Source organism: Cicer arietinum, chromosome 6 (genome assembly GCF_000331145.2).
Source record: "Cicer arietinum cultivar CDC Frontier isolate Library 1 chromosome 6, Cicar.CDCFrontier_v2.0, whole genome shotgun sequence".
Lineage (NCBI taxonomy): Eukaryota > Viridiplantae > Streptophyta > Magnoliopsida > Fabales > Fabaceae > Cicer > Cicer arietinum.
The window spans coordinates 20737858-20764870 of NC_021165.2; the positions used below are offsets into that span (position 1 = coordinate 20737858).

The following is a 27013-nucleotide window of genomic DNA, read 5'->3' on the forward strand; positions in this document are numbered from 1 at the left end:
CTCCAATCCAATCTCTACACAATGCTGTAAGAAAAAAGTTCATTCTTCAAAGATCTAATCTCAAGTTTTTGTTTGTTAGGTAATACTACTTCATACACTACCATAAATCTTATGTTCTCATTCACACAGGTGCAAGAATGGAGAGAAAGAGCTCTTTCGTCCGAAAGTAAGAAAAATGAACTTGAAGTAAAACTTTCGATGCTCCATGGTGACCTCGAAAGGTTGAAAAACGAACAAAATATAGTTAAGGAGACCAAAAGTTCACCAATTCCCTTGGACACGCCAAATGAGTTTGAGAAGCGAATAGTAGTTTGCAGCTCTAAGGAAAATAGTAATAATAATGTTAAAGAAAACATCAAGCATAGTGAGGTTTTAAGGAATGGAGAAAGGAAAACACATGCTGCTATTAGAGGTGGATTACTAGCACCAAAGCGAACACCGTTCCGAGACATTGGGAACTCGCCATTGTTGATTCGGCAGAATGGCAAAGCAGTTTTCCCTTTGCATTGCCATCTTTCTTCAAGTGCTGAGAAAACTTACTAATGACTCACTAACTCATCACCTGAATGCATGTTCATGAGTTCTAACATAAGAATTGCATATCCTAACACAATTGAGGTGAAGACAGCGCACGATGATTTAGGTGTTTCATGTTTAAGATCTGTCGGTGGTTTAGGATCTGTCATGTAATATGTACTATGTTTAGAGAAATAAGGCCAACATTCTCACTGTCCCAAGTTCAGGTAATTGGAGAGTTCAATTATTTCATAAAAATCTTGGTAGATTACACAGGTGCAGATTCATCCAAATGAATACATGAAAGTGTAATGTGTATGCAGGCATGATATCTAGGGTGTGTTTGGATAAATAACTTGTTAAAGAGCTTATCAATAAACTCTTCTCATATAAGTTCTTATGATAACGTTTCCATTGAAGCTAAATTTCCAACTGTTGTCAATTTATTCAGGTGCTGATACATCTTTTGCTTGAAAGTTTTAAGTAATCTAATGTACATGTTTGTCAGCTGGGTGAATTGAATTTCAGTTAACGTTGCCCCTTAAAGATTAGTTCAGTGGTTTAGGTTGAGACACCGAAACAGTAATAAAAAGTATATTAGGGATTTGATCTATGCCTCTAACCTTTTTCCTTCCATTATCAAATTAACCACTAACATTTTAAATTTCTTATAAAAAACATCAGTTAATGCCATTGCTAGCTAAACTAATATCACATCTTTTGATAAAATGCCAACATATGACTACTATTAATTTGAACACAAAACATGATAACAAGGACGGTCTATCAAATTTGAAGACCTAAGACAAATTTTAGAAGGTGACATATTCAAGTTAGAGAAACTAAAATTGACAACAACAAAAAAGTGAGATAATAAAATTGGGTTGAATGTTAATATAAACGAAGTTATAGATGAAATAAAAGTATAATTCTCCAACTACTTAATCTGATAATAACCTTATTTCAAAATGGTAAAGATGGAAGTATAATTAGGTACGGTTGGAGAATTCTGACTCAATGGTAGTATTTAATTTACAATGAAGTTATAGATTGAATGGAAGTATAACTCTCTGACTACTTCACTTGATCTAGTTTATGTCAGAGAAGGGTAAGAAAATGTCATTTGAAAACTCATGCTTTAATACTAGTTATGATGGTTTTAAAATCCTCTTGAGTACTATGAAAGTACATTCAATAATAGTACGTGCAGACACATAATTATTATAATTTTATTGTCATTATGGCTCTATTACACGAATTAAAAGACTGGAAGTACACAATTTTTTGCAGACACGCATTTATAATTTCATTAATTCAACTCTATCATAGAATTGTGATTGCAAAGCACAGTCATGAGTAAATAGCAAATTTGAACCAGCTTGTTTTGACACAGTAACAAGCCTTATTTCACATCAATAAATAACTCTCATCCTTAAGCAGAATTTCTGAAACCAAAGTTACAACCAATATTCCTCGATGAAATATCAGAAACTATAAGCTAACAAACTTCTTTTCTTTGAAACTTTCTACTATTTCTTTGAGGCTCTCTTCCAAGGGAATAAATTCAATTCCTAATGTCTTGGCCTTTTCTTTAGAGACTTGGAATGTTTGCATATAAGGCTTATCGTCTGCACACCTGTTCATAACATAGTTCACAGAATCAAAATGTTAGTTAGAAAATTTAGCAAAAATAACTACATTTTATAAATATAAAATATGAAGAACGTTGCAATTAATTGAATAATGAAACTTACTTGTCTGGAATTTGTAGTGTTGGGTACATACGACGCAAAATGTTTGTAAGTTCAGAAAAGTGTATCACTCTTTCACACAAACAATATCTTCCACTAGCTGAACCATCCTCATATGCTTCAATATGAGCATTTGCAACATCCTTCACATTCACCCATCCAAAAGCAGCATTCATAAATGTTTCTGAGCCTGCATCAAGCATTTGAGTCAATCATCTTTGAATATTTTTATCATAGTTCTAAATTGTGGTGCGCAATTGCGGCCACAAATATTATGGAATGTTTGTAAAAAGAGAAAACTTGAGCATCAAATAGAACTAATACCATTTAGTAAGTTAAGAACTAAATTGGAACTTCCATTAAGCTCTGGCTGCAAGAGAGGCCCTATTGTCACTGCTGGATTCATAACAACGTAGTCAATGTTGTTTTCTGTTAGAAATTTGGTGGCAACTTCCTCAGCTGAAGTCTTTGCATATTGATACCACATCTGGAATATATATATCAAAATCACAAACATACACTCACATTAAGCAGCGTTCGCAATTATCTTCAAATTTCATTAGTAAGAAAAGGGGAACATGACAGATAGTACCTTTTGTTCCCATAAGAAATCTGAATTTGAAAACCATGTCTCATCAACTACAACTTCTGGAGTTCGAGGTGCTCCATTATATAAAGCTGTGGCAATAGAAGAAGTTACAACAACCCTTTTGACAGATGGTGATTTTGCACATGACTTAACAACATTAAGAGTTCCCTTCACTGCAGGATCAATTAACTGTGTCTGAAATAAAGAAAAAAAGACAGACACAACATTAAAAACACATAAGTAGTTTAGTTAATTTTGAGTAGAATGAAGCTAACCTGAGGGTCGTCGAAAACAAAAAGAACAGCTGAAGCAGTGTGAAAGACACCATGACAGCCTTGAATAACAGAATCAAAGGAACCTTCTTCTAGTAGATCTGCCTTAAACAGTTGCAACCTTTCCTTTGCTCCATCAAGTTTAAGCAAGTGGTCAACCTTTTTGGGATTACCTATATATATATTTATATAAAATAAGTAATGAATCAAGTATTGGAATAGAAATAAATAAGTGAAACATAATATTAGGAATATTAATTACTTGGGTCACGAACAGTGGCTCTAACAGTGTAACCACGTTGGAGGAGAAACTTGACAACCCATGAAGCAATATAACCTGAAGCACCAGTCACACACACCACCTTTCCTTCGCCACTCTTCATTCTCTTTCTCTTTCTTACCAAAAAATAATACAGGATTGTTTGTTAGTACTGTTCTACAACAGTAATAGTACAGGATTCATATAAACAAGTCTTTGTTTATTTAAATAATAAAAACTTAGAGCATTACATGGAAAGTTGAGTTTGTATTAATTGGACATATATAATTAATAAAGCATGTACAGACAATGGAATTCCATGTTTTCTAAATTAATGCACATTCATTCACGTATTCAAATTGCAATTGGAAAGGTCCAAGCATCCCATATTTTCTACTAGTAGTGGTTTTTTAATCTCACCAACCAAATTGCTTATTAAACAACATTTTATATTCCTATATGTAGTCCGTTTACATTTTTGACCGAGTCTTCAGTACTTGGTGGCACGGGCGGAGGGAGAGTTCGCACGTGCTACGATGCTTTCAATTTTATACATAATTAATTATTTTATGTTTGTATAATTAGTTAATTTTTACATAAAAAATAATTAAATATGTATTTTATTATAATATTTATTAGTTTTAAATATAAATAAAAATTAATTTATAAAATATATAAAAAATTTCCAAATATTTCTTGCATTAATTACTTAATATTATTGGGATTATCATAATAATAAGAGGTAAGTTAATAGTTATATTTTTCACATGAAATTAAAAAAAATTAAATGCACTTAAAATAATTTTTAATAGCTACGAAAGTATGCCATTTTACTAAGTTGAAGGGAGTATAATTTTGTTAGGAGTTACTAATAATGTGAATGTGAGGAAAAAACGTTGGAGGAGTGGCGAGAATGGAAGGAACCATTTATAAGGCAATTAATTTAAGAGTTTTTTTTCCTCCCATCCCCATTTATACTTGTCACTTTAAAATCACATGAAAAGACAATTTTATCTTTTTAACTGTATATAAAAACTTGAATTTTTGTACCTCTCATTTTTTCACTCACTCTTCCGATAATTTAGAAAAATTCCAGTAATTTCATATCTTCCCTAACATTCGAAATAAAAAAGTAAGTTCTATTTGAATCTTTCAAACTTCTAAAACACAATTTTTAAAACTTTTAAACATTTTCGAAACTTTCGATATTCAAAATATGAAATTTCAAGATTTTTTGAATCTTTCGAACAATCTGAAACTTTCAAAATGAAAATTTTTCAGAAAATTTGAAAGTTTCAAATGTTCAAAATGAATGAAATTTTGAAGGTTTTAAAAATCAAACTTTTGAAATAATGATTACATTTTAAAAATTTTAAATTAAAAAAAAAAATCAGATTTTAGAAAGTTTCGAATATTTGGAATGTTCGAAGTTTTTCATATTTCAAAAGTTTCAAAAATTCCTTGATTTTGCCTACTTTGAATATTTCATATTGTTCGAAAGTTTCAAAAGTTTATAGAAATTTTTCATTTCGAAAGTTTCAGATTCTTCAAAAGTTTCGAAATTTTTTGAAATTTTATATTTCGAAAGTTTAAAAAAAAAATTAAAATTGTGCTTCAGAAGTTTGAAAGATTCGAATGCAACTTAGTTTTTGGTTTCGGAGGTTTGGGAATATTCGACAATTGATCACAAATATATCAAAGTATATATGAAAAACCGTTAAAATGTAAAAATTCTTACGTTTTTTTTTTGTTTATCTAAAAGAAAAAAAGTTTAAAAACATCATGCAAAAAAAGTTGATGGATTGTCTTCCTATTTCAACATATAAAATAACTTCCACTAATTATAGTATGTATGTATTTCTTGAGAAACTGTTAAAATGACTTAATATATTATTTGAGAGTTAAAATCATATGAAAATTGTTATATGGAGGAGCAATGAGTGTCAAATAACTCATATATTTCAATTTGTAACTATTGTCACATGAATAGTTATACAAAATATTATATGAAAAAAATGTGTGTTTAAGTAAAAAAATGTGCTAAAGGAAATTGCATGAATAAAATAAAATAAAAAGTAAAAAAGTATTTGTTAGAAGTTTATTTTAATATATTATAATAGATTAGTACTATTCATTGCAAAACGTAGTTACCTCTAGAACGATTTTCAAATTAACTTATACTCTTTAGTAATGACTAATGAAAGTGACTATGGGACAACAAATAATAGTTCAATTGGTAAAGAGTCGAAGTCGTCGATTAAATTAAGGATCTCTATGATATGTCCATTTGATTATTACGAGAAATGAAATGATAATTAGATAAAACTAATGACTTTGACTAATTTTTATTAAAATCAATCATGTGGGCCGTGTGCATCTTTTTCCATCCTTGATTGTGATTTTTCCATGGATGATTAAGACTTCCATTTCTGTTCTTTTCTACAATCTAAGCTCCGAATCTTAGATGGACGATGAAATATTCTGACGCATTGTGATTTTTTCCTCAACCACTGCCAATTTGTTGTCTAGATTGGTGATTAATTGAAGGGAATCAATCATGGATAATAATGTTTGTCATATAAAGCATATATATTTAGTTTAATTAGTTCTTCCTCTGTCATTGACAATCATTTGTTCATATTAACGATTAATTGTTGCGGTGAATTACCAATTTTTGATAATCTTCATTCTATTAAACTTTCAAAAAAATCCAATACTATATCATCCATATTTTTCCTATAACTTAGTAGTTGATTTAGAATCCAGAAGAAAGTCATCCATATTTCACAAATGACAGACATTCCCCATAACCAAATTGCATCAGTATTTTTGTGTGTGATCCTCCATTCCAGAAACAGTACAAGAGCAAGCATACGAATGAAACTAATGATTCTATAAGAAAGCCAATTGTCAGAGAACCCATGTTGGTGACTTTGAAAAAAAAAATATAACAATTATATATTAACAAAAAAAAAATTGTAAGTGAATAATATAGTTACAAAATTTCAATCTACTTTATAAAAAAACCAACTATAAGATAGATAAAACTTTATTGAAATTGATAAAACTTACTAATCAAAACTATAAAATGCATGAACTAATGAAGCAGAATTAATGGGGACACATTACTATAATACAAATTAATATTGGCTTTTGTACCGATACGGGATGAGAACAGCGGAAGGTATCTTCTGTTTCCGTGTGAGTGGCCTCAATGGTCTTTTGGCGTGTCATCATCCTTTGGCCATACAACGCTGTCATAACCATAGGAAGCCGTTTCAAAGAGAAAATCTTCAGTGCATTCCGGGCCGTGGGATAGGATTGTGGTTCTTGGATTGAGGATCGTGGCGCCGAGAGCTTGTTGAGCAGACCCAGCAGATGTGGTTTTTGGATGACGTTTTCGTAGTTTGGTAGACTCAAGGGATTCAAATTCATCGGTAGAGGTAGAAGAAGAATTGGAAGAGATATGTAATTTTGACATTGCAGCAGATAGGGTTTTAGAAGGGTTTTAGGGTTTAAAGAAGAGTTTTAGAAAGTCTTAGAATAGCCGAGGCTTGGGAATGACACCCCTAAGAATAAAAATATATAGCTAAGCAATTTAATATTATATATATATTATATAGTTATTACATAAAAGAAATCCGATTATACAACAATATAAACATTAAACAGTTAAACTCGATTATATAAGTAATTTTTGTGACATATACAAAAGAGTTAGGCATCAAAAACTATTTTCGGTAGACTACACAAATATACAATTATATAAAAATGACCTCTTACCATACTATATATCCCCGTATAGTTTTAAAAAAATTAAATTTGAATTGTGGTTAAAATAATTGTAGTCAGACTTTACTATCTTTCAGTTAAATCTTAAATTAAAGTTAAATATATTTTTAGTTTTTATAAAATTATGACATTTTTAGTATGTTCTGTAAAAAATTGTATACATTATTTAATTTTTATTTGGCTTAATTGCATTTTTGGTCCCCCTATTATAAGTGAAAATCGAAAGTAGTCCCCCATTTTGTTTGTCCTCAGTTTTAGTCCCCAAACAGAATTTGAGTCCAAATCATGATGAGTTGTCATTTTTTAATGACGTGTCAATAAAAGGGTGACGTGGCAGACGCTTATGTGGAATAAACTCATTATTATATTACTTCCGATTAAAAAATATCATTTATATTTTTAAAAATCATTATTATAATTGTGACAATATTTTTAAAAATACAATTTAATTGTTAAAATTAAGTTAAAAGAAAAGCAGCCCCAATTCAACAAAACCCTAAATCAAAATCTGAAGTAGAAGCATATGAACTAGCTTGAACCCTAAATCAAAAAACAGCTCCAATTCAACAAAACTCCCAAATCGTAGATGAACTAACGGATAGGAATGAACCAAACAGACAGGAGCAGATGAAGCCACATAGGAATGGGATAATTCAGGGAAAACAAGAAGAAATAAAGACACATGCAAGAATACAACACCAAATGCTGGAATAAGAAACAAACAAACGGGGAAAGAACTAACGGATACAAACATTGCCAAATAATAGGAGTTTCGGATGCTTTGGAACTTCAGAATCAGCTATTGGTTGGGTGTTTCAAGGCAGAAATGGCTATTTCTAGGTTTTTCTTTTGGTACGAAAAAGTCTAGGCGGAGAGTCGGTTGCTCCATTCCAAGGTTCAGGCATGCCTCAAGCCTCAAAGTAGGCTATTCATTTCTTGGTTTCTTTATTTCATTTGCTGCCTTAAAATATTGATCCCAAACTGGGTTGAAGTGTTACTTGCATCATGAGAGAAAGAATATAGTTGGTTTCTTGAGATGAATGATTCATGATTCTTTATCATTCTTTTACTGTTTCGAAAATGTTGATACCGAAACAGTTAGGCGAGAAACAAGTTCCTCTGGTATGTTGTAAAAATGGAGTTGGATTTGTAAGAGGTGTTTCATTTCAAGTGGCTCAATTAATGATATGTAACAAAGAAAATGGTTGAACTGGGGAGTTTTGTTGAATTGGGGTTGTTTTTTGATTTAGGGTTCAAGCTAGTTCATATGCTTCTGCTTCAGATTTTGATTTAGGGTTTTGTTGAATTGTGGCTGTTTTTCTTTTAACTTAATTTTAACAATTAAAATGTATTTTTAAAAATATTGTCACAATTATAATAATGGTTTTTAAAAATATAAATGATATTTTTTAATCAGAAATAATATAATAATTAGTTTATTCCACATATGCGTCTGTCACGTCACCCTTTTATTGACACGTCATTGAAAAAATGACAACTCATCATGATTTGGACTCAAATTCTGTTTGGGGGACTAAAACTGGGGACAAACAAAATGGGGGACTACTTTCGATTTTCACCTATAATAGGGGGACCAAAAGTGCAATTAAGCCTTTTTATTTTGATTTTGATTTTATAGAAATTTTTTTAAAGACTAAAAATATTATTTTTTTATAAAAAAAATTAAAATAGAGACTAAAAATGAATAAAAAATTTTTTGAAGAATTAAAAAATTTAGAATTTTTTTTAGGAACTAAAAATAAAATTTTATAAAAAAAATTTATTTAACCTCATAAATTATTAGATTCGCATTCCATTCAAAATCAAATAGTTAAAGAAAACAAAATATCTATGAATGCCCCCAACTCATTCTCGCTTAACTATACATATAATTTATTTAAAAATGTAGTTTAACTCGGCATTATAGCATAATATATGCGTTAATTATAAATGTAGTTCAATCACATTTATCATTCAAATGATTTATTATGAAAATTGTTTTATAAAAATCAGTTTTAAATAGATTAAAAGAAAACGACTTGTAGCCACCTCACGTTTTTTAGTTGGTCGCAGTCTCGCAGATTTAAGTCATTGTCTCATTATAATTATTGTTTAAAGATAAACAATTAGTTAAGCTTTCGATTCGTATAAAAAAATTGCTAAAACTAAAGTTTCTTCGTGAAAGAGTAAACATATAACTTTAAGATTAGAACATAAAATAAAACATAAAATAGAATATAAGTACAACATTTTAATATTCTATAAAAATTAAAACATAGCTCTAAATATAATATTATATTTACATTCCATTTTTAGTCAATTTTTGTGTTTTAGTAACATTATTTATTAGAAATAGTTCGTAATAATTTTATTTTTCGTAAATAAGAGCGATAGTTCGTTATAAAACAATTTTTTTATGAGAGCTAGTAATAAAACCTTAAAATACCAATAGAGGTTAGAAGGAGTAGTTAGAGTCTTATAATAAAATTAGATTTGAATATTTGCAAGAGAAATATTTATATTTAATATTTAATACACTTCCAATAGAATTAACTGATCAGAATTTATGAAAAATAAAAGATAAACATTAAATATAAAAGTAATTAATTATATAAAAATAAATAAATAAATGAAGATATTACGAAAGATTGATCTACCATGTTTACACACTTAAAATAAATATTACTATAAAATTACAAACAAAAAATATTATTTTAATGAAATATTTATTACAATATTTAAAGGCAGTAAGTAGTCTTTTATTGTGTGATTTTTTCTTCTTCCTCTTATATCCATTAGTGGATCTTTTTCTTCTTCTTATTAGTCCTTTAGTAAAAGTAAATCTAATATAAACTTAACCACTTATACAACAGTCTTTAAAACAAAAAGGAGCTGTAAAAAGAAACAAAATTTAGATTCACACACTTTATATATCAATGTCTAGTTGTTATTATTAACTTTGCTTATCTAAAACAAAAATTTTGATTATTAATTGAGTTGTATTTACATAATACGGTGACCTGTAATAAAAATATTAACAATGATATATTGTGTATATCATATATAATTTTTTTGTTGTAGTTTGAATTTTTTGTTATATATATTTCGAATTCGAATTTGAGATAAGTTCAATCTAATAATATTGTATTTAAATAACTATAGTGTTTTCTGTAAACAGTTATTGCGACATCTGTAATGGGCTAAACATCAATGATTCTTAAGAGACTTAGACACCACATCTCAACCCAAAACCTTAAGGCATTAGGTTTTATGGGTCATTCTCCTTATATATCCAATATAGCCTCCATTCCTAGTCAATGTGGGACTAACCACTCATAATCGAATTCCAACAAATCTCTCCCTCAATTATGAGTTCCCACCACTAGACTTGATCCACTTGATTCAAGTCCTTTTTGCTCCCCTGCCAGACTCTGATACCACTTGTTGGGGAGTCTAGGGGAGCGCGACATCCGGAATGGCTAAATATCAATGATTCTTAAGAGACTTAGACACCACATCTCAACCCAAAACCTTAAGGCTAGGAATGAAGGCTATATTGAAATTCAATTATGAGTGGTTAGTCCCACATTGACTAGGAATGGAGGCTATATTGGATATATATAAGGAGAATGACCCATAAAACATAATGCCTTAAGGTTTTGGGTTGAGATGTGGTGTCTAAGTCTCTTAAGAATCCTTGATGTTTAGCCCATTCCGAACTTGGATCAAGTCTAGTGGTGGGAACTCATAATTGAGGGGAGATTTGTTAGAATTCAATTATAAGATGGGTTAGTCCCACATTGACTAGGAATGGAGGCTATATTGGATATACAAGGAGAATGACCCATAAACCTAATGCCTTAAGGTTTTGGGTTGAGATGTGGTGTCTAAGTCTCTTAAAAATCCTTGGCTATATTGGATATATAAGGAGAATGACCCATAAACCTAATGCCTTAAGGTTTTGGGTTGAGATGTGGTGTCTAAGTCTCTTAAAAATCCTTGGCTATATTGGATATATAAGGAGAATGACCCATAAACCTAATGCCTTAAGGTTTTGGGTTGAGATGTGGTGTCTAAGTCTCTTAAAAATCCTTGGCTATATTGGATATATAAGGAGAATGACCCATAAACCTAATGCCTTATTGGATATATAAGGAGAATGACCCATAAACCTAATGCCTTAAGGTTTTGGGTTGAGATGTGGTGTCTAAGTCTCTTAAGAATCTTTGATGTTGTACGGGGATTGAGTTCACGTAAATCCCTAGATTTTGAAGGAAAAAACTAACTCAAATGCATATCAATAAATATAAATTGATTTTAACCGCAATATGAAAATGAGACTTATGAGATGTAAGTTATGAGATGTATATTATATCTTATATCCCATTTTTACTGATATTGTTTGGATTTACTGATATTCTTGTGCATCGGTTACCTGTTTGGAGATTTGCTTTGTTGTTGGTGATATTATATCCATGTTGTACAGATAGGATTTACCCCTTGATTGTGCTTTGTACCCTTGTCACAAGATTTGCTGATTGATTTTGCATATTTGGTTTTATTATTTATATGTATCTGTTTGGATATACTGGTATATTATATCATGTTTTACTATATTGTTTCTTTGTGCATTGGATATACCCAATTTGCGTTGGATATACCCGATTGGTCTGTAATGAGATTTTAGTTTGGAGATTTACTCATTGCTTTTTGTTTGCTTTTGTAGGACTAGCTATACATGATACATTCCAAACTAAAAAGTCAAAGTGATCCAAGAAATATCACCTGAGCTCCATCACTCACTTTGAGTTTCATCATTCATCCTGAGCCTCATCACCTGAGCTCCATCACCCTGAGCTCGCTCCATCACCCTGAGCTCCACCAGTACCTTGAGCTCCACCAACACTCGTCGCCCTGAGCTCAGCTCCATCACCCTCAGCTCCAGCACCCTAACCTCCACCATCACCCCATCACCCAAAGCTCAGCTCCATCACCCTGAGCTCCATATCCTACAAATACCACAATTTTCAACATATATCACAATTTGAACAAAAAAGTTATGAATTTTGACCAAATGTCACAAATATATCAAAGCATATATGAAAAACGAAAAACTGCTAAAATGTAAAAATTCTTTAAACCGTTAAAATGTAAAAATTCTTACGCTTTTTGTTTATTTAAAAGAAAAAAAGTTGAAAGCATCATGCAAATTGCTTAGGGACTAATCGTATAAAATAACTTAACATATTAATTAAGAGCTAAAATCATATGAAAAACCGTTATATGGAAGAGCAATGTGTTGTCAAATAACTTATATATTGTAATTTATAACTAATGTTACATGAATAGTTCTATAAAATATTATATGCAAAAAAATGTGTGTTTAAGTAAAAAATTGTGCTGAAGGAAATTGCATGAATAAAATAAAATAAAAAGTGAAAGAGTATTTGTTAGGAGTCTATTTTAATATATTATAATATATTAGTACTATTCATTGCAAAATGTAGTTACCTCTAGAACGATGTTCAAATTAACTTATACTCTTTAGTAATGACTAATGTAAGTGATTATGGGACAACAAATGTTACTTCAATTGGTAAAGAGTCGAATCACATCCACAAAGTTGTTGTTTAAATTATGCGTAAGGATCTCTTTGATATGTTCATTTGATTATTACGATAAATGATATGATAATTAGATAAAACTAATGACTTTGACTAATTTTTATTAAAATCAATCATGTGGGCCGTGTGCATCTTTTTCCATCCTTGATTGTGATTTTCCCATGGATGATTAAGACTTCCATTTTTGTTCTTTTCTTCAATCTAAGCTCCGAATAGTATATGGACGATGAAATATTCTGACGCACTGTGATCTTCTCCTCAACCACAGTCAATTTGTTGTCTAGATTGGTGATTAATTGAAGTGAATCAGTCATGGATATAATGTTTGTAATATAACGCATATATATTTAGTTTAATTGGTTCTTCATCTATCATTGACAATCATTTGTTCATATTAACGATTAATTGTTGCGGTGAATTACTAATTTTTGATAATCTTCATTCTATTAAACTTTCAAAAAATCCAATACCATATCATGATTGATTTTGAACAAAACAATTGTAATATTCATTCATTATAATTGGAGTATTAGAAGAGGAGAAGAATGTATCTGACTTGCATTGCAAAGATTCAAAGAAAAATTTCTTTAAAAAATGGTTTAAAGAGAAAAAAAAAATAGAATGTTCGCGACCCTATAACTGTATTTTCATAAGAAAAGAAATCGGTGCCGCTAGTTTTAACTAATTAAAATTCAATGGATCTAAGTAAATGTTCTCACATCTCATAAAGTATGATAACAATGTAATGAGTATATTGTTTATGTGAACGCCATATTTAAACGAAAAAACAAATAATGAAATATTATAATGACGAACAAAACTAAATATCAGACTCAAATGACAATTATAAATAAAACACAGAAAAAAAAATTATGTGAAAAACTACTTATTTAAATAAGATGAAAGAATAAAATAACTCACATGAGAGATTTTAAACTAAAAAATCACCTTAAATTTATAAGAATTTTTTTTTATAGATTCCTAAGAAAAATATAGATTCCTAAAAAAGTCTTGCTTAATATTATGAAATGCATTTTTTACTATTACTTCCACAAGCAGTTATGTGCACATTACATGGAGAAAAAATCACAATTCAACATATAAAAACATGTCATATACCAAGAATAAGGAAAACAAGGAGAGCGCGACGGGAAGACGATGATGATTATGGAATGAAAATTATCAGATATAATATTAGTCACATTAATTAGTTAGTTAAATTAGTTAAATAGTTTAACTAACTAGTGTTACTAATATTATATCTAATAAAAATAATAGTGTGATGGCCCCTACATTCTTTAAATGTATCTTTAAATTGAGAAAAATTATAATACTCATAGTTTGAAAGATTTTTCAGAGTGAATATTTAAAATGTGTTAGTTATATTTGATTATTGTTTCCAGTAATATATATTAAAATAGAAAAATCCGTCTTATAACAATTAGACGTAATTAAATGAGATGATTCATTTATCGTCCCACTCTAATTTGATAATAGTAAAAATACTTTATAGACTTGTGTGTAATTAAAAATAACACTCTAATTTGATAACGGTAAAAATATTTTATAGAAATAATATCTTAATTGATTACAAACTTAAAGCAAAATTGTAATTATAATAATAGACCTAACTTTTTACATATTGTTTGAGATGATCCAATTCCGCAAATTAGACTTACCATAAAGGATATACCAAAAATACTGAACTTAAATTCTTAGTTGCATATTGTTAAATTATTAACCAACCACAAACTTATCAAATTTAGGCATGCTTTTTCATGATGTGAATTTTCAAGCTCCAATAGCTCTTTTTCACTTTGGTCAACAAGACAACAGCGATAACAACTTTCCCTATTATTAACGTCTTTCCATCATCATACGAACCCAGCCCAACAACATACTAGTTTGATCAATCAATCGTATCATTGTTAGACTTTTGCATTTAGCTATTAAGCTATCTTTCACCCTTCGAATGGGTTAATTTCGACAAATCTAATCTTATCAAGACCAACGTCAACTAATGTAATCCTGTCAACTTACCAACAACGGCTGAAAACCAACCAATTTTTGCATTCGACTCTCAGCGAAATATTTTATAAAACTTCAACGGCTAAAATCTAATTTTATTTTGTTCAAAATTTAGCGTTAACTCATTCAAATGTTAATAAAATTTCCATTTAAAATTATTTTAATTAATTGGGTGTAGTATACATTGTGTCATTGTAAAAAGAGTGATCATATTACTTGGATTTATGAATAATGATAATAGTGATCAGATAAGATTTCTTAATTGAGATAGCTTGAGCACACAGATTTGAACAGAATACAGAACACATGAGTCAGTAGTAAGCTAATAATATTCCTTGGACATTGTCTCACCATCAACCAACTTTGGGAATAAAATTCACAAGTAAACTAAACAGAGTAAACTTAAGTACATTCACTGCTATATCACATAGTTAATAATCTCACAAAAAGAATGAAGGTACCAACCCATCATGGAAATTGGAATGAACCTATTTGGTCGGTACCAGCGGGGCGGATTGATAGCCACCAAATGAGTGATATTATGATTGCTATTAGACCTGACCATAAAAAAACAACGGTATGTGTCTTCCCTCTTCTTCCAATCAAACCTTTTGCAGAAGGGTACAGATGACTCAACACCCAAAAGCTGAAGAAAACACCACCTAATAAACGACTCCACTGTGGTACTGTACTGTAAATGGTTCTGTTAACGCCAACAGCTATTGCTATTATGTTAACCATCATAATTGTGATGGGCAGTATCATAAGGTATGGCCATTTCACAACATAGAAATCAGGAAACTCATTGTCCACGTCATCACCACCTGATTTCGAAGTCAATGTAAATGAGATTTCAATGCCTACGACTTTGAGTAAACCTTGTACAACACTAGCTAGATGAGCACTTGTACCTTCGATCAACCAAAACTGCTCATTTTTTCACCATTCATCCAACTCAATTTCTGACCACATAATCTCAGACACAGCGAGAATGTACAGGGTCAGGGCCAAAACTGCTCATTTTTCCACCATTCATCCAACTCAGTTTCTGACCACATAATCTCAGACACAGCGAGAATGCAGGGTCACGGTAATAGCCAAAAGGTAAAAAAGAAAATTGACATTGAGTGTTTGAACGATGAATTGTCCTGAAAAGAGGGAGAGTGTAGGAAGGAAGCAGTAGACGATAAGAAAAAATGAAGTGAACGGGTAAATTCCAACATTAAGGTATACGATCATTTGAAGAATGTTCATTTTTGGGTTGGCAAGCAATGCATTGTTTCTGGAGAAGAATATCTCAACTGAGCCAGTAGCCCATCTAAGAGCCTGATGCAGCCTATCGGTGAGATTGATGGGAGCAGTTCCACGGAAGGCATCACGTTCCGTCACACAGTAAACCGATTTCCATCCTCTATTATGCATCCTATAACCAGTGACCACATCTTCAGTAGCTGATCCATAGATCCATCCAACATGTTGTCCCCACTTAGTCTTGTCCTCATACCAACATGAGATCAAACTGACGGCTTCTGCAACCGTCGAAACATCAAGAAGCTCACGTGGTATGGTGAGAGCACCCGGACGGCGTCCATTTTTCACAGCAAGTTGATCAGCAAGTGGCCTACCTTGGAACTCTGCCACTGGGATCGAGTCAATAAAGAAACTTGAGTTCCCAAATTTCTTAGGGGAGCATGAAAGGTTCATCTCTTCATCGTTTGAGTCACCCATCTTTAGTGCCAGATTCTCTTCCAAATTGCTGAAATGCTTACGCCCAAAACAACACCTAAACCAAGACCAAGGTGTGTGGTACTCTTTGGATTGTGGAGGGTCAAAACCATAAAGGGCGACCCTTCTAAAAAGACATCCAGTTCCTATATTGATTGGCCCTTGAAGTCCATCAAGGGCTCTCATGTTAACATCAAAAAAGACAGTGTTTGATTAGCATATCTATCAGGGGGATCAATCCCCTCAAACCTTTGAGGGAACTGGACATAGCAGAGGCGGTCACCACCATGATCCATCATAAAGCACATGCCTTCCCTCATTGCCTTGGAGTTGTAGATATAGTGGTCACAGTCAAGATTGAGTATAAAAGGACCATTGGACATGATGGCTGAGGCTCTAACCAATGCATTCATGGCCCCAGCTTTTTTGTTGTGATCATAGCCTGGACGTTTCTCTCTAGAAACGTAAACAAGAAGAGGGAGACGGATATCAACACCAGTCGTGTCAAAAAGATTTGTATCATCTGCACTTCCAAGTTGAGGTTCATCACTTGGAGGTTTCAACATCACCTGCAAAATATTATTCATCAAATAAGTCTGCGCACCTTGGTCAAAATAATTTTAGTCAAACTTTACTGTCTTTTAGTTAAATCGTAAATTAAAGTTAAATATGTTTTTAATTTTTATAAAATTACAATAATTTCAGTATATTTCTTAAAAAATTGTATATACTATTTAATTTCTATTTTTATTTTATAGATATTTTTTTAAAGACTAAAAATATTACTTTTTTACAACAAAATTAAAATAGAGACTAAAAGTGAATAAAAAGATTTTTGAAAAATTAAAAAGGTTAAAAAAATTTCTAGGAACTAAAAATAAAATTTTATTTAACCCTATAAATTATTAGATTCTCCTTCCATTCAAAATCAAATAGTTAAAAAAAATATATATATATATATCCATGAATGCCCCCAACTCATTCCCGCTTAACTATACATATAATTTATTTAAAAATGTAGTTTAACTCAGCATAATAGCATAATATATGCGTTAGTTATAGATGTATGTATGATAGGGAAAGTTGCTCCCCAAGGCATTAGGCACACCACGTCTGGTCTGGACTTTTTCATTCGTCCTTAACTAGTGGGCACCATAGAGTTAATGGAGTCATCATATTTCTACAAAACAGTGGTCCATAACCAGAATCCAATTCAATTTATATAAATGATAGAAACTTTTAGATGTGGATTTCCAAAAAAGTGATACTAACATGTGTCTTGAGGTAAAACACTTGTTAAAAAATAAAAATGAAATAAAAATAATTTTTAAGTGAAATTTTTTATTTTTTATTATTTTCAAATATGAATTATACAACTTTTAAAATTTTAATTTTTACATTTAAATTTTTAATGAAACTAGTTAGCAATTTCTTTCCTAAAAATGTTTTGAAAACTCATTATTATTGAATGAAAATCATAAAGAGAAAGTGAGTTGATTTTAATGAATCCCATCTAAGATGAGTTGCATTAATGAAGATGCTTTTAGAGCATAACAAAAGATCTAAAAAACGCTCACTTATATAGGAGACATCAACTATTAGTTAATATATACACTAAAGGCTCTTCAAATAGATCGTTGCTCTTAGATAAGAAATCTTACTAAGAGGTTCCTTAACAATTTTAAAAAGTTTTGGCTTAAATATGATTTTGTTTTTTTTATCTTTCATTAATTATTAAATATTTGTTTTGATTTTTTTTCTTTATTAATTTATTTTCGTTCTTTATTTTTTATAAATAATAAATGTCATTCTTTTATTTTAAACAATTATATAATTATTGTCATGGATTATTGAAGTATATTCTTAAATAATTGTAAAGTTAATACAACTTTAACAAATTTGAGATGAAAATAACAAGAACTTTAATAACTGACTTTTATTTCAAAGAATTTACATATATTTCAAATCGTGAATTTTTTCAATTGCAAGTCTAACATTGAATTAAATGAATTTTTTTTTAAATAAACATATTGAATATTGTTACAAGGGATTGAAATGATTAGATGTTGTTATAGTTTTTTTATTGTGACAAAGATTAAAAAGACATCACATATAAAATATAAAAGATAAAAATTAATAATAAAAAATAAAAGACTAAAATAAATAAAAAATAAAAGACTAAAATAAATAAAAAGTAAAATATGAAAGTTATATTTAAACCAAAGAGATCAACTCTAAACAAATATATTATAGTGTAACATGTAGCACATGTTAAACGACCGCCACTCACTTTAAATATCCAAACATTGCAGAACAAAATCACGAAGTTCGGTTAAAAAACTGTATGGCATGTAAGCATATCAGTCTTAAACAATTTGCAACTTGTATGAAAACATTGAATTCTATTATTGAATCGTATTAATAATATATAATTAATATTTCGAGATCCTACAAATTTTGTAACTTTGATGATTCAGCTTACACAAATTATGAATTTTTCCTGTATGGAATAACTATTTTAAAGAGTTTATCATTAATTATTAAGATATCATTCATTAAGATCATAAAACTACTTGAACATTAGCCCTTTGAGAATTAAGTTCTACAATTTACAAATAATGATTGCTTGCCATATATTTGTTAAAGCAATATCCACCCTTGATAATATGAAAAATTATCGATATCCATACACCTCGTACACTTTGATAATATAAAATTTAAATCAAATGTATCAATATTTTAACTTTAAAATTAAATACGGTAGGTCACATTCACATTGTGGAAAATTGAAATGGAATCCTATATATATAGGTATTGAATATCTTCCTAACACTTATTATTGCTTCATTTCCTTACACAGTCATCTCCCACAAAAAGATCAAACAGTGCTTCACAAGTCCTCGTATGGCTTCTATTGTACCCGCACTCCACAACCTAAACCATTATCTTTCCCCTTCCCAATCTCTATTTTCAAAATCCACGCACCAAAAATCAAAAATCCTATTCCTTTCAAAAAACCCTAATTCATCACCAATAACATTCCTCAAATGCTCTTCTTCTTCTTCTTCTTGTAATCCCTCTTCCATATTGGACGAATTAAAACAAGAAGAAGAACGAGATGGCGATCTCATGTTAGAATCATCATTGAGCGATGTATGGAAGGAAATTCAAGGAATGAACAATTGGGAAGGTTTATTAGATCCAATGAACCCAAACCTACGGAGAGAAATAATACGATACGGTGAACTAGCACAAGCGTGCTATGATTCATTCGACTTCGATCCACACTCAAAATACTGTGGAACTTGCAAATACCATCCAGCGGATTTCTTCGAGAAAGTGGAGATGGGAGAAAATACAGTGAGTGGATACACCATCACGCGCTACCTCTACGCAACATCAAACATCAACCTTCCTAATTTCTTCCACAAATCTAAACTTTCCACTGTGTGGAGCCCACATGCTAACTGGATGGGATATGTTGCTGTTGCCACTAACCTCCAAGAGATCAAACGGTTAGGACGCCGCGACATAGGTAACATATCTCATATCAAATATATTGTTTTACAAAATTTAAAAATATTTTGAGTAAGATTATTTTTAATTCAAAATGAGTTTAATAAAAAGTTACTAATCATCTTTATTACAGAATTATCTTTCAATTATTTTCATATCACCACTATATCTATTATGGTAAGTCATTCATAAAAAATAATTTATGTTCACATACAACTGAGTTGATAAAAAAAACTAGTTATAAATTACAAACATACAATAAATTAAATATTGATGTATGCTTGAGATTGAAAATTAAATGGTCATTGGATTAGATTTATAAATAAATAAAAAGGATTTTAACTTTATATTTTTTAAAATAATTTTTATGAGAGTTTACTCAAAATAATAAAAGTTATTTTTAAACTCATTTGTTACAAATTAAAAAAAATTAATAATTTTGACATTCAATAATTTAATTAAATATTCATTGAATTCATTTGTTTAAAAACTTTAAAAAATGATTTTAACTGTATATTTTGATGAGAACTTACTTAAAAATATTAAATATTGTTTTTAGTCATTTGTTAGTGATTAAAAAATAATTTTATCATTCAATAACTTAGATATTCATTATTATATATTTTAATATGATAAAAATCATTTTTTTTTTAAATATATCTTTCAAAAATGATTTTTTATGAAGAGTTTCTCAAAATAGTTTTTCATTTTAATTATTTTTTTAAAATTTTAGTATCCAAAAAACGGTGTAGTAAATAGCTGAAATGCTTAAATGATATTTTAAGATAAATTATTTAAACTAATTTTTCATTTAAAGTTTATTTTTTAAAAAAAATTAAAAAGAATATTATAACAAAAAGATAAGGTATTATAAAATTATTTAAAAAAAATCCTAAACAAACAAATTCATTATTAAAGATATTCTTTTACAACGTCATTAGATATTTAACTTGATAAAAAAAATAACTCTCAAAATAAAATGATAACTTCCTTAAAATAATTTCTCATCTTAATTATTTTTTGAAATATTATTATTCAAAAAATAAATTGTAGCAAATAAATAAAATACTTAAAATAAGTCTTTATGACGGACTATTTCAATCACATTTATCATTCAAATGATTTATTATGAAAATTATTCTATAAAAATCAGTTTTAAAATCTTTAGATTTAAAGAAAACGACTTGTAGCCACCTCACGTTTTTTAGTTGGTCGCAGTCTCGCTCGCAGATTTAAGTCCTTGTCTCATTATAATTATTGTTTAAAGATAAACAATTAGTTAAGCTTTCGATTCGTATAAAAAAGTTTGCTAAAACTAAAGTTTCTTCGTGAAAGAGTAAACATATAACTTTAAGATTAGAACATAAAATAAAACATAAAATAGAATATAAGTACAACATTTTAATATTCTATAAAAATTAAAACATAGCTCTAAATATAATATTATATTTACATTCCATTTTTAGTCAATTTTTGTGTTTTAGTAACATTATTTATTAGAAATAGTTCGTAATAATTTTATTTTTCGTAAATAAGAGCGATAGTTAGTAATAAAACAATTTTTTTATGAGAGCTAGTAATAAAACCTTAAAATACCAATAGAGGTTAGAAGGAGTAGTTAGACTCTTATAATAAAATTAGATTTGAATATCTGCAAAAAGAAATATTTATATTTAATATTTGATATACTTCCAATAGAATTAACTGATCAGAATTTATGAAAAATAAAAGATAAACACTAAATATAAAAGTAATTAATTATATAAAAATAAATAAATAAATGAAGATATTACGTAAGATTGATCTACCATGTTTACACACTTAAAATAAATATTACTATAAAATTACAAACAAAAAATATTATTTTAATGAAATATTTATTACAATATTTAAAGGCAGTAAGTAGTCTTTTATTGTGTGGTTTTTTCTTCTTCCTCTTATATCCATTAGTGGATCTTTTTCTTCTTCTTATTAGTCCTTTAGTAAAAGTAAATCTAATATAAACTTAACCACTTATACAACAGTCTTTTAAAACAAAAAGAAGCTGTAAAAAGAAACACAATTTAGATTCACACACTTTATATATCACTTTATATATCAATGTCTAGTTGTTATTATTAACTTTGCTTATCTAAAACAAAAATTCTGATTATTAATTGAATTGTATTTACCATATTTTCTAAAACAAAAATTTTGATTATTAATTGAGTTGTATTTACATAATATGGTGACCTGTAATAAAAATATTAACAATGATATATTGTATATATCATATATAATTTTTTTATTGTAGTTCGAATTTTTTAATTGAATTTTTTATTATATATATTTTGAATTCAAATTTGAGACAAATTCAATATAACAATATCGATATTTGTTAGTTGAATTGATATTTAAATTTTTTATTGTATTTAAATAAATAACTATAGTGTTTTTTGTAAATAGTTATTGCATGGAGGGGCACGGTGACATACATAGAATGGATATACGACTTAAAAGACATTCTACGCGCAGCAAATTTCAAAAACGACCCAACAATCAAGGTAGAATCAGGCTTCTACGACTTATACACGAAAAAAGAAGATTCATGCGGTTATTGTTCATTCTCAGCTCGTGAACAAGTACTCTCAGAAATAATGCGTCTCATTCAATACTATCAAGACGAACAAATCAGCATTACAATCACAGGACACAGTCTCGGAGCTGCCTTAGCTATATTAAGCGCTTACGACATAACCGAATTAAAACTAAACGTTGTTAATAACGGTAACGATAAAATTAACATCCCCGTAACAGTTTATTCCTTTGCGGGCCCCAGAGTTGGGAATTTAAAATTTAAAGAAAGGTGTGAGGAACTTGGTGTTAAAGTTTTAAGGGTAATAAATATTCATGATATGGTTCCAACCGTGCCAGGGATATTAACTAATGAAAAATTAAAATTTCAAAAGTATATAGAAGATAATTTGTCTTTTCCTTGGAGTTATGCACATGTTGGAACTGAAATTGCATTGGATCATAGGAAAAGTCCTTTTTTGAAGGAAAATGGTGATATAGGTTGTGCACATAATTTAGAGTTACTTTTGCATTTGATGGATGGGTATCATGGTAAAGAGAAAAAATTTAGATTGGTATCAGAAAGGGATATTGCGCTTGTTAATAAGAGCTGTGATTTTCTAAGGAGTGAGTACGGTGTACCTCCGCATTGGCGACAAGATGAAAATAAAGGGATGGTGAGAAGTGGTGATGGACGGTGGATTTTGCCAGAACGACCTAGATTGGAAGCTCATCCACCGGATACCGCACATCATCTTCGGTTAGTGCTTAATAATCATGTTTCTCCTAATCTCCAATCAGAAACCAATTGATATGAAAAGATACAATCTACAACTAATATACAGTGTAGTATATGTCTATGTATTTATGTATAGATTTAGAGAAATAAAGTTTATCTCTTGAAGAATTGTCGAAAGGACTTAAAGGGTAAGACGTGAAAATATAAATTGAGAAAAAAAATACATTATTTATATAAAATAATTTTATACCAACATTTAATCGATCTTTTGTATTCTATTAAGTCACAAAGATATTCTAAAATTAGTGGTATGAAATAATATAATTTAATAATAATTTCTTGTTAATCATATAAAATTATTTTATATTGTCGGTGTATATTTGTTATACTCATAAAATTAGTTTTCGTTGAATTAGATGTGTTTTCTCTCCACTGTTAAAATCATTTTTCTTTTGTCAAAAAATGTATACTTTAGAAAATAAAATAAAAATTTAATATAATTTCAAAGTTGTGGAAAAGATTATTTATTTAAAAAATTAAGGTGCATAAAATAAAGTATTTGAAATGTGTTTCTTTTCATAAAAAATATATCTAATCAATAAAAGCTGATTAGTTGAATAAAAATTTCTCTCCAAAATTATAGATAAAACTATAAAATTATAAAAATATATGTCTACTACTCCTACATATTTATCTTAAATTATCTGTACTCTTAATATTTCTTACTCACATAGAAAATTAATATTATTACTAATATTTTTTTTTATGAAACCTACTATTTTTTATTTAAAGTTAATCTAACCCATATTTTTATCTTCTCTATAAATTAAAGTGATTTGCTAATTGAGGAAGAAAATTCCCCATAAATTATGGCTAAAATTATGAAATTACAAAAACTAAAAAATAAAAAGTCCACTACTCCCAATATTTATCTTGAACTAAATGTCCTCCTCATCTATCTTTCTCGCATTAAGAATAAAATTATTATTACTATTATTTTTAGGTATTTTAATTTTTTTACTATTTATATCCTTTAATTTTGCATGAAATGTAATTCTTTTTGTTTTGTTTGACTTTTAACATTCTTTCACGTGAGAAATAAGTGGTATGGTCTTTCATTAGTATAAATTTTTTGGTATTTTGCATCACTAATAAAAATAATTATATTGATTAAAAAAAACAATTATATAATTTTTCTAGTTGTATATTCTACACAATTTAAAAGTATAGTTCAATTTGTGTTATATATAAATTTTCTATTGTATAAAATATCTAAAAAACACTATCATACTGTTGATATGTTGTTCTATTCAGTTCTTACAATTATGATCATGATTGTTAGAGTTTTTCTATGAAAAAAACGATATTTTTTAAATGATAACTTTTAAGACTTTTAGTGTCTGATAGTTAAAGATTATAAAAACTTATTTTGACATTTCATAATATAGATATTCTTTGTTAAATGTTTTTTAAAAAATATAAACTTTTTTGTGTTTGTCTATTATAACCAAAATCAATTTTAAAAAAAGAATTATTTATAAAGGAAAATATTTTAAGATAAATTACTGAAAATATCTTCCTTATGTGAATCAGTTTCAAATTATTTTAAATTTTGATTTTTTATTTATTTAAAGAAACTGTAACAAAATAAGTCATTAATTTTTAAAAATATATGTAACAAACGGACTCTTAATCTGTTTGTTAAAAAAATTAAAAATTATATTTTAAAAAATATTTAAGTAAATTTTGTTGAAAATAGTTTTTTTTTTAAATAATTAATTTTAATTTTTTTATCTTTTTCTAAAAAATGAGTTTTTTTTTTAAATATACATATACAAAATTGCTTCGAATGAGATAAAATTGAATGACTTCTCAAGAATATTTTTTCATAACCATTTTTTGTTAAAAAAAAAATTTCTTTAATTATAGTTAACAAACATATAACAAAATCTACTTTTTAAAAATCGTTTAAGTTTAAAATAATTTTATTTAATAATGTGTAACAAATCGACCATATATATGTTTCTATTTCCATTTACTAACCATCACATTTTTTATATGTTTACATTTTCTATTAATGTTATATTTTTTTTTAAAATAATACTACTTTATAAAATAATAGAAAACTTTATTGCTTATAATATAATTTACCTGTGCATTGTACAAATTCAAAATCTAGTTGTCTTAAGAAATAAAAAATTAAAAATGATTGTTGAATGAATATTTAATATGTTGGAACATGATATGTTGTGAGTTTCTCTTGTACTTTTTAGAAGAAAAAAAATATAATATTATTATATCAATTTGTGTTATGAGGTGTTCGATCGTGAGAGTTTGATCTTTTAGTTATAATTAAGAGAGTTTAATTAATTTTTAATATCACTTTAATTTAATTAATAATACTTTTATACTTCTTAAATATTTTAAATTATCATACTATACATTAAAAATAAGTAGTGAATGTAAGAGAAACATTAACAAATTTCTAAGACTCATATTGAATAAAAAAGATGAAACATAAACATAGTTGATAGAGATTATAGAGATGCATCTGAGATTGATCCAATTAGATTTAGAGGTCTAAGGCAAACCTGTATAACAAATCTCTTTCTAACGTGAGATAGAAATATTACATTGAAAAGTGCCTCAATCTCAAATGCAATTGGTAAACATTTAAAAATAGAAATATTACATCCAAAAGTGTATTATAAATTATGTATTAAATTTTATTCAAAAGTGTATTATAAATTATGTATTGAATTTTTTAAAGTTCAAAGTTTATTATCTCCAATACAAAATTTATATATGAACAAGTACACTATAGGTACTTGTTAGCATAACCATACCATTGTAAAAAAAACAATCATTTATTAGTTACCCATAAAAGTGCTCCTCAATGGCAATGCATAAAGTTTATGGGCAAGGGTAGCCCCTGACTCAATAATCAGTAAGCTGGTCCATGTGATTTTTTGAGAGAATCCCAAGTGAGTTAATGTTAGAGCATGTGCCCTGTCTTTTTTGTGGTTTCCCTCATTACCTCGACACTTTCCACAATCAACACAAGCATGAAAAAAACGTTTGCAAAATGAACACAAGTCATCCCATCCCAGTCAAGCTACAAAAACATATAAATCTTGCACAGTTAACGCATGAATAATGAACACGTACATGAATAAGGAGTCATAGAACATATATATTGCAAGAGAAAGATGAGGTATATACATTAATTAAAGTGAAAATAATGTATGTATTTAATACTATCTAATATTTTTTGAGTCGGTGGATAACTTCAAAAACCATAGTAAAAGATAATTTTTTATACTAATTACACGACGAAAAGCGAAATGATTAAATCTAGATCATACAACAATATATGAATAATCAAAAATAAAAGTAATTTAAATATCATATTACCACTTAAAAAGATCATATAACTTTTTTTCAATCTTAGTCTTTTATCGTCAAAGAAAAATAGGTATGGAGTTTTTTTTCATAAGATTGTGATGAAGATTAATAATAGAGAGAAAACAAAAAGTATGTGCAATAATAAACAAAATATTGTTTAATTTGAATCGTTAATCTATTCAATCCAACAATTATATATATATATATATATATATATATATATATATATATAGACACACTCTTT

At 28.5% G+C, this 27013-nt stretch overlaps 3 protein-coding genes and 2 pseudogenes across 3 annotated transcripts in view; 2 read left to right on the forward strand and 3 right to left on the reverse strand.

The window, feature by feature from the left end:
- Positions 1 to 941, forward strand: part of LOC101502046 (uncharacterized) — a 3751-nt gene extending 2810 nt beyond the window's left edge. The window contains exons 5-6 of the mRNA XM_073370433.1: positions 1 to 26; positions 130 to 941. The exon at positions 1 to 26 is cut by the window's left edge and continues 22 nt beyond it. Of these exons, the coding sequence (XP_073226534.1) occupies positions 1 to 26; positions 130 to 543 (440 nt within the window). The 3' untranslated portion in view covers positions 544 to 941. The remainder of the gene's footprint in view (positions 27 to 129) is intronic.
- A 784-nt stretch (positions 942 to 1725) lies between these two features.
- On the reverse strand, positions 1726 to 3652 carry LOC101496560 (cinnamoyl-CoA reductase CAD2). The gene is made up of 6 exons (XM_004505567.4): positions 3391 to 3652; positions 3132 to 3301; positions 2860 to 3051; positions 2592 to 2754; positions 2271 to 2457; positions 1726 to 2152 (listed from the first exon to the last, which is right to left on the reverse strand). The coding sequence occupies exons 1-6, from the start codon at positions 3509 to 3511 to the stop codon at positions 2008 to 2010; spliced, it is 978 nt and encodes a 325-aa protein (XP_004505624.1). The 5' UTR covers positions 3512 to 3652; the 3' UTR covers positions 1726 to 2007.
- Positions 3653 to 15145: 11493 nt separating this feature from the next.
- LOC105851066 (cellulose synthase-like protein D3) lies at positions 15146 to 15833 on the reverse strand (annotated as a pseudogene).
- On the reverse strand, positions 15146 to 17201 carry LOC101502376 (cellulose synthase-like protein D2; annotated as a pseudogene).
- Positions 17202 to 19407: 2206 nt separating this feature from the next.
- Positions 19408 to 23619, forward strand: LOC101496884 (phospholipase A1-Igamma3, chloroplastic). The gene is made up of 2 exons (XM_004505568.4): positions 19408 to 20091; positions 22518 to 23619. The coding sequence occupies exons 1-2, from the start codon at positions 19461 to 19463 to the stop codon at positions 23435 to 23437; spliced, it is 1551 nt and encodes a 516-aa protein (XP_004505625.1). The 5' UTR covers positions 19408 to 19460; the 3' UTR covers positions 23438 to 23619.
- The last annotated feature ends 3394 nt before the right edge of the window (positions 23620 to 27013 follow it).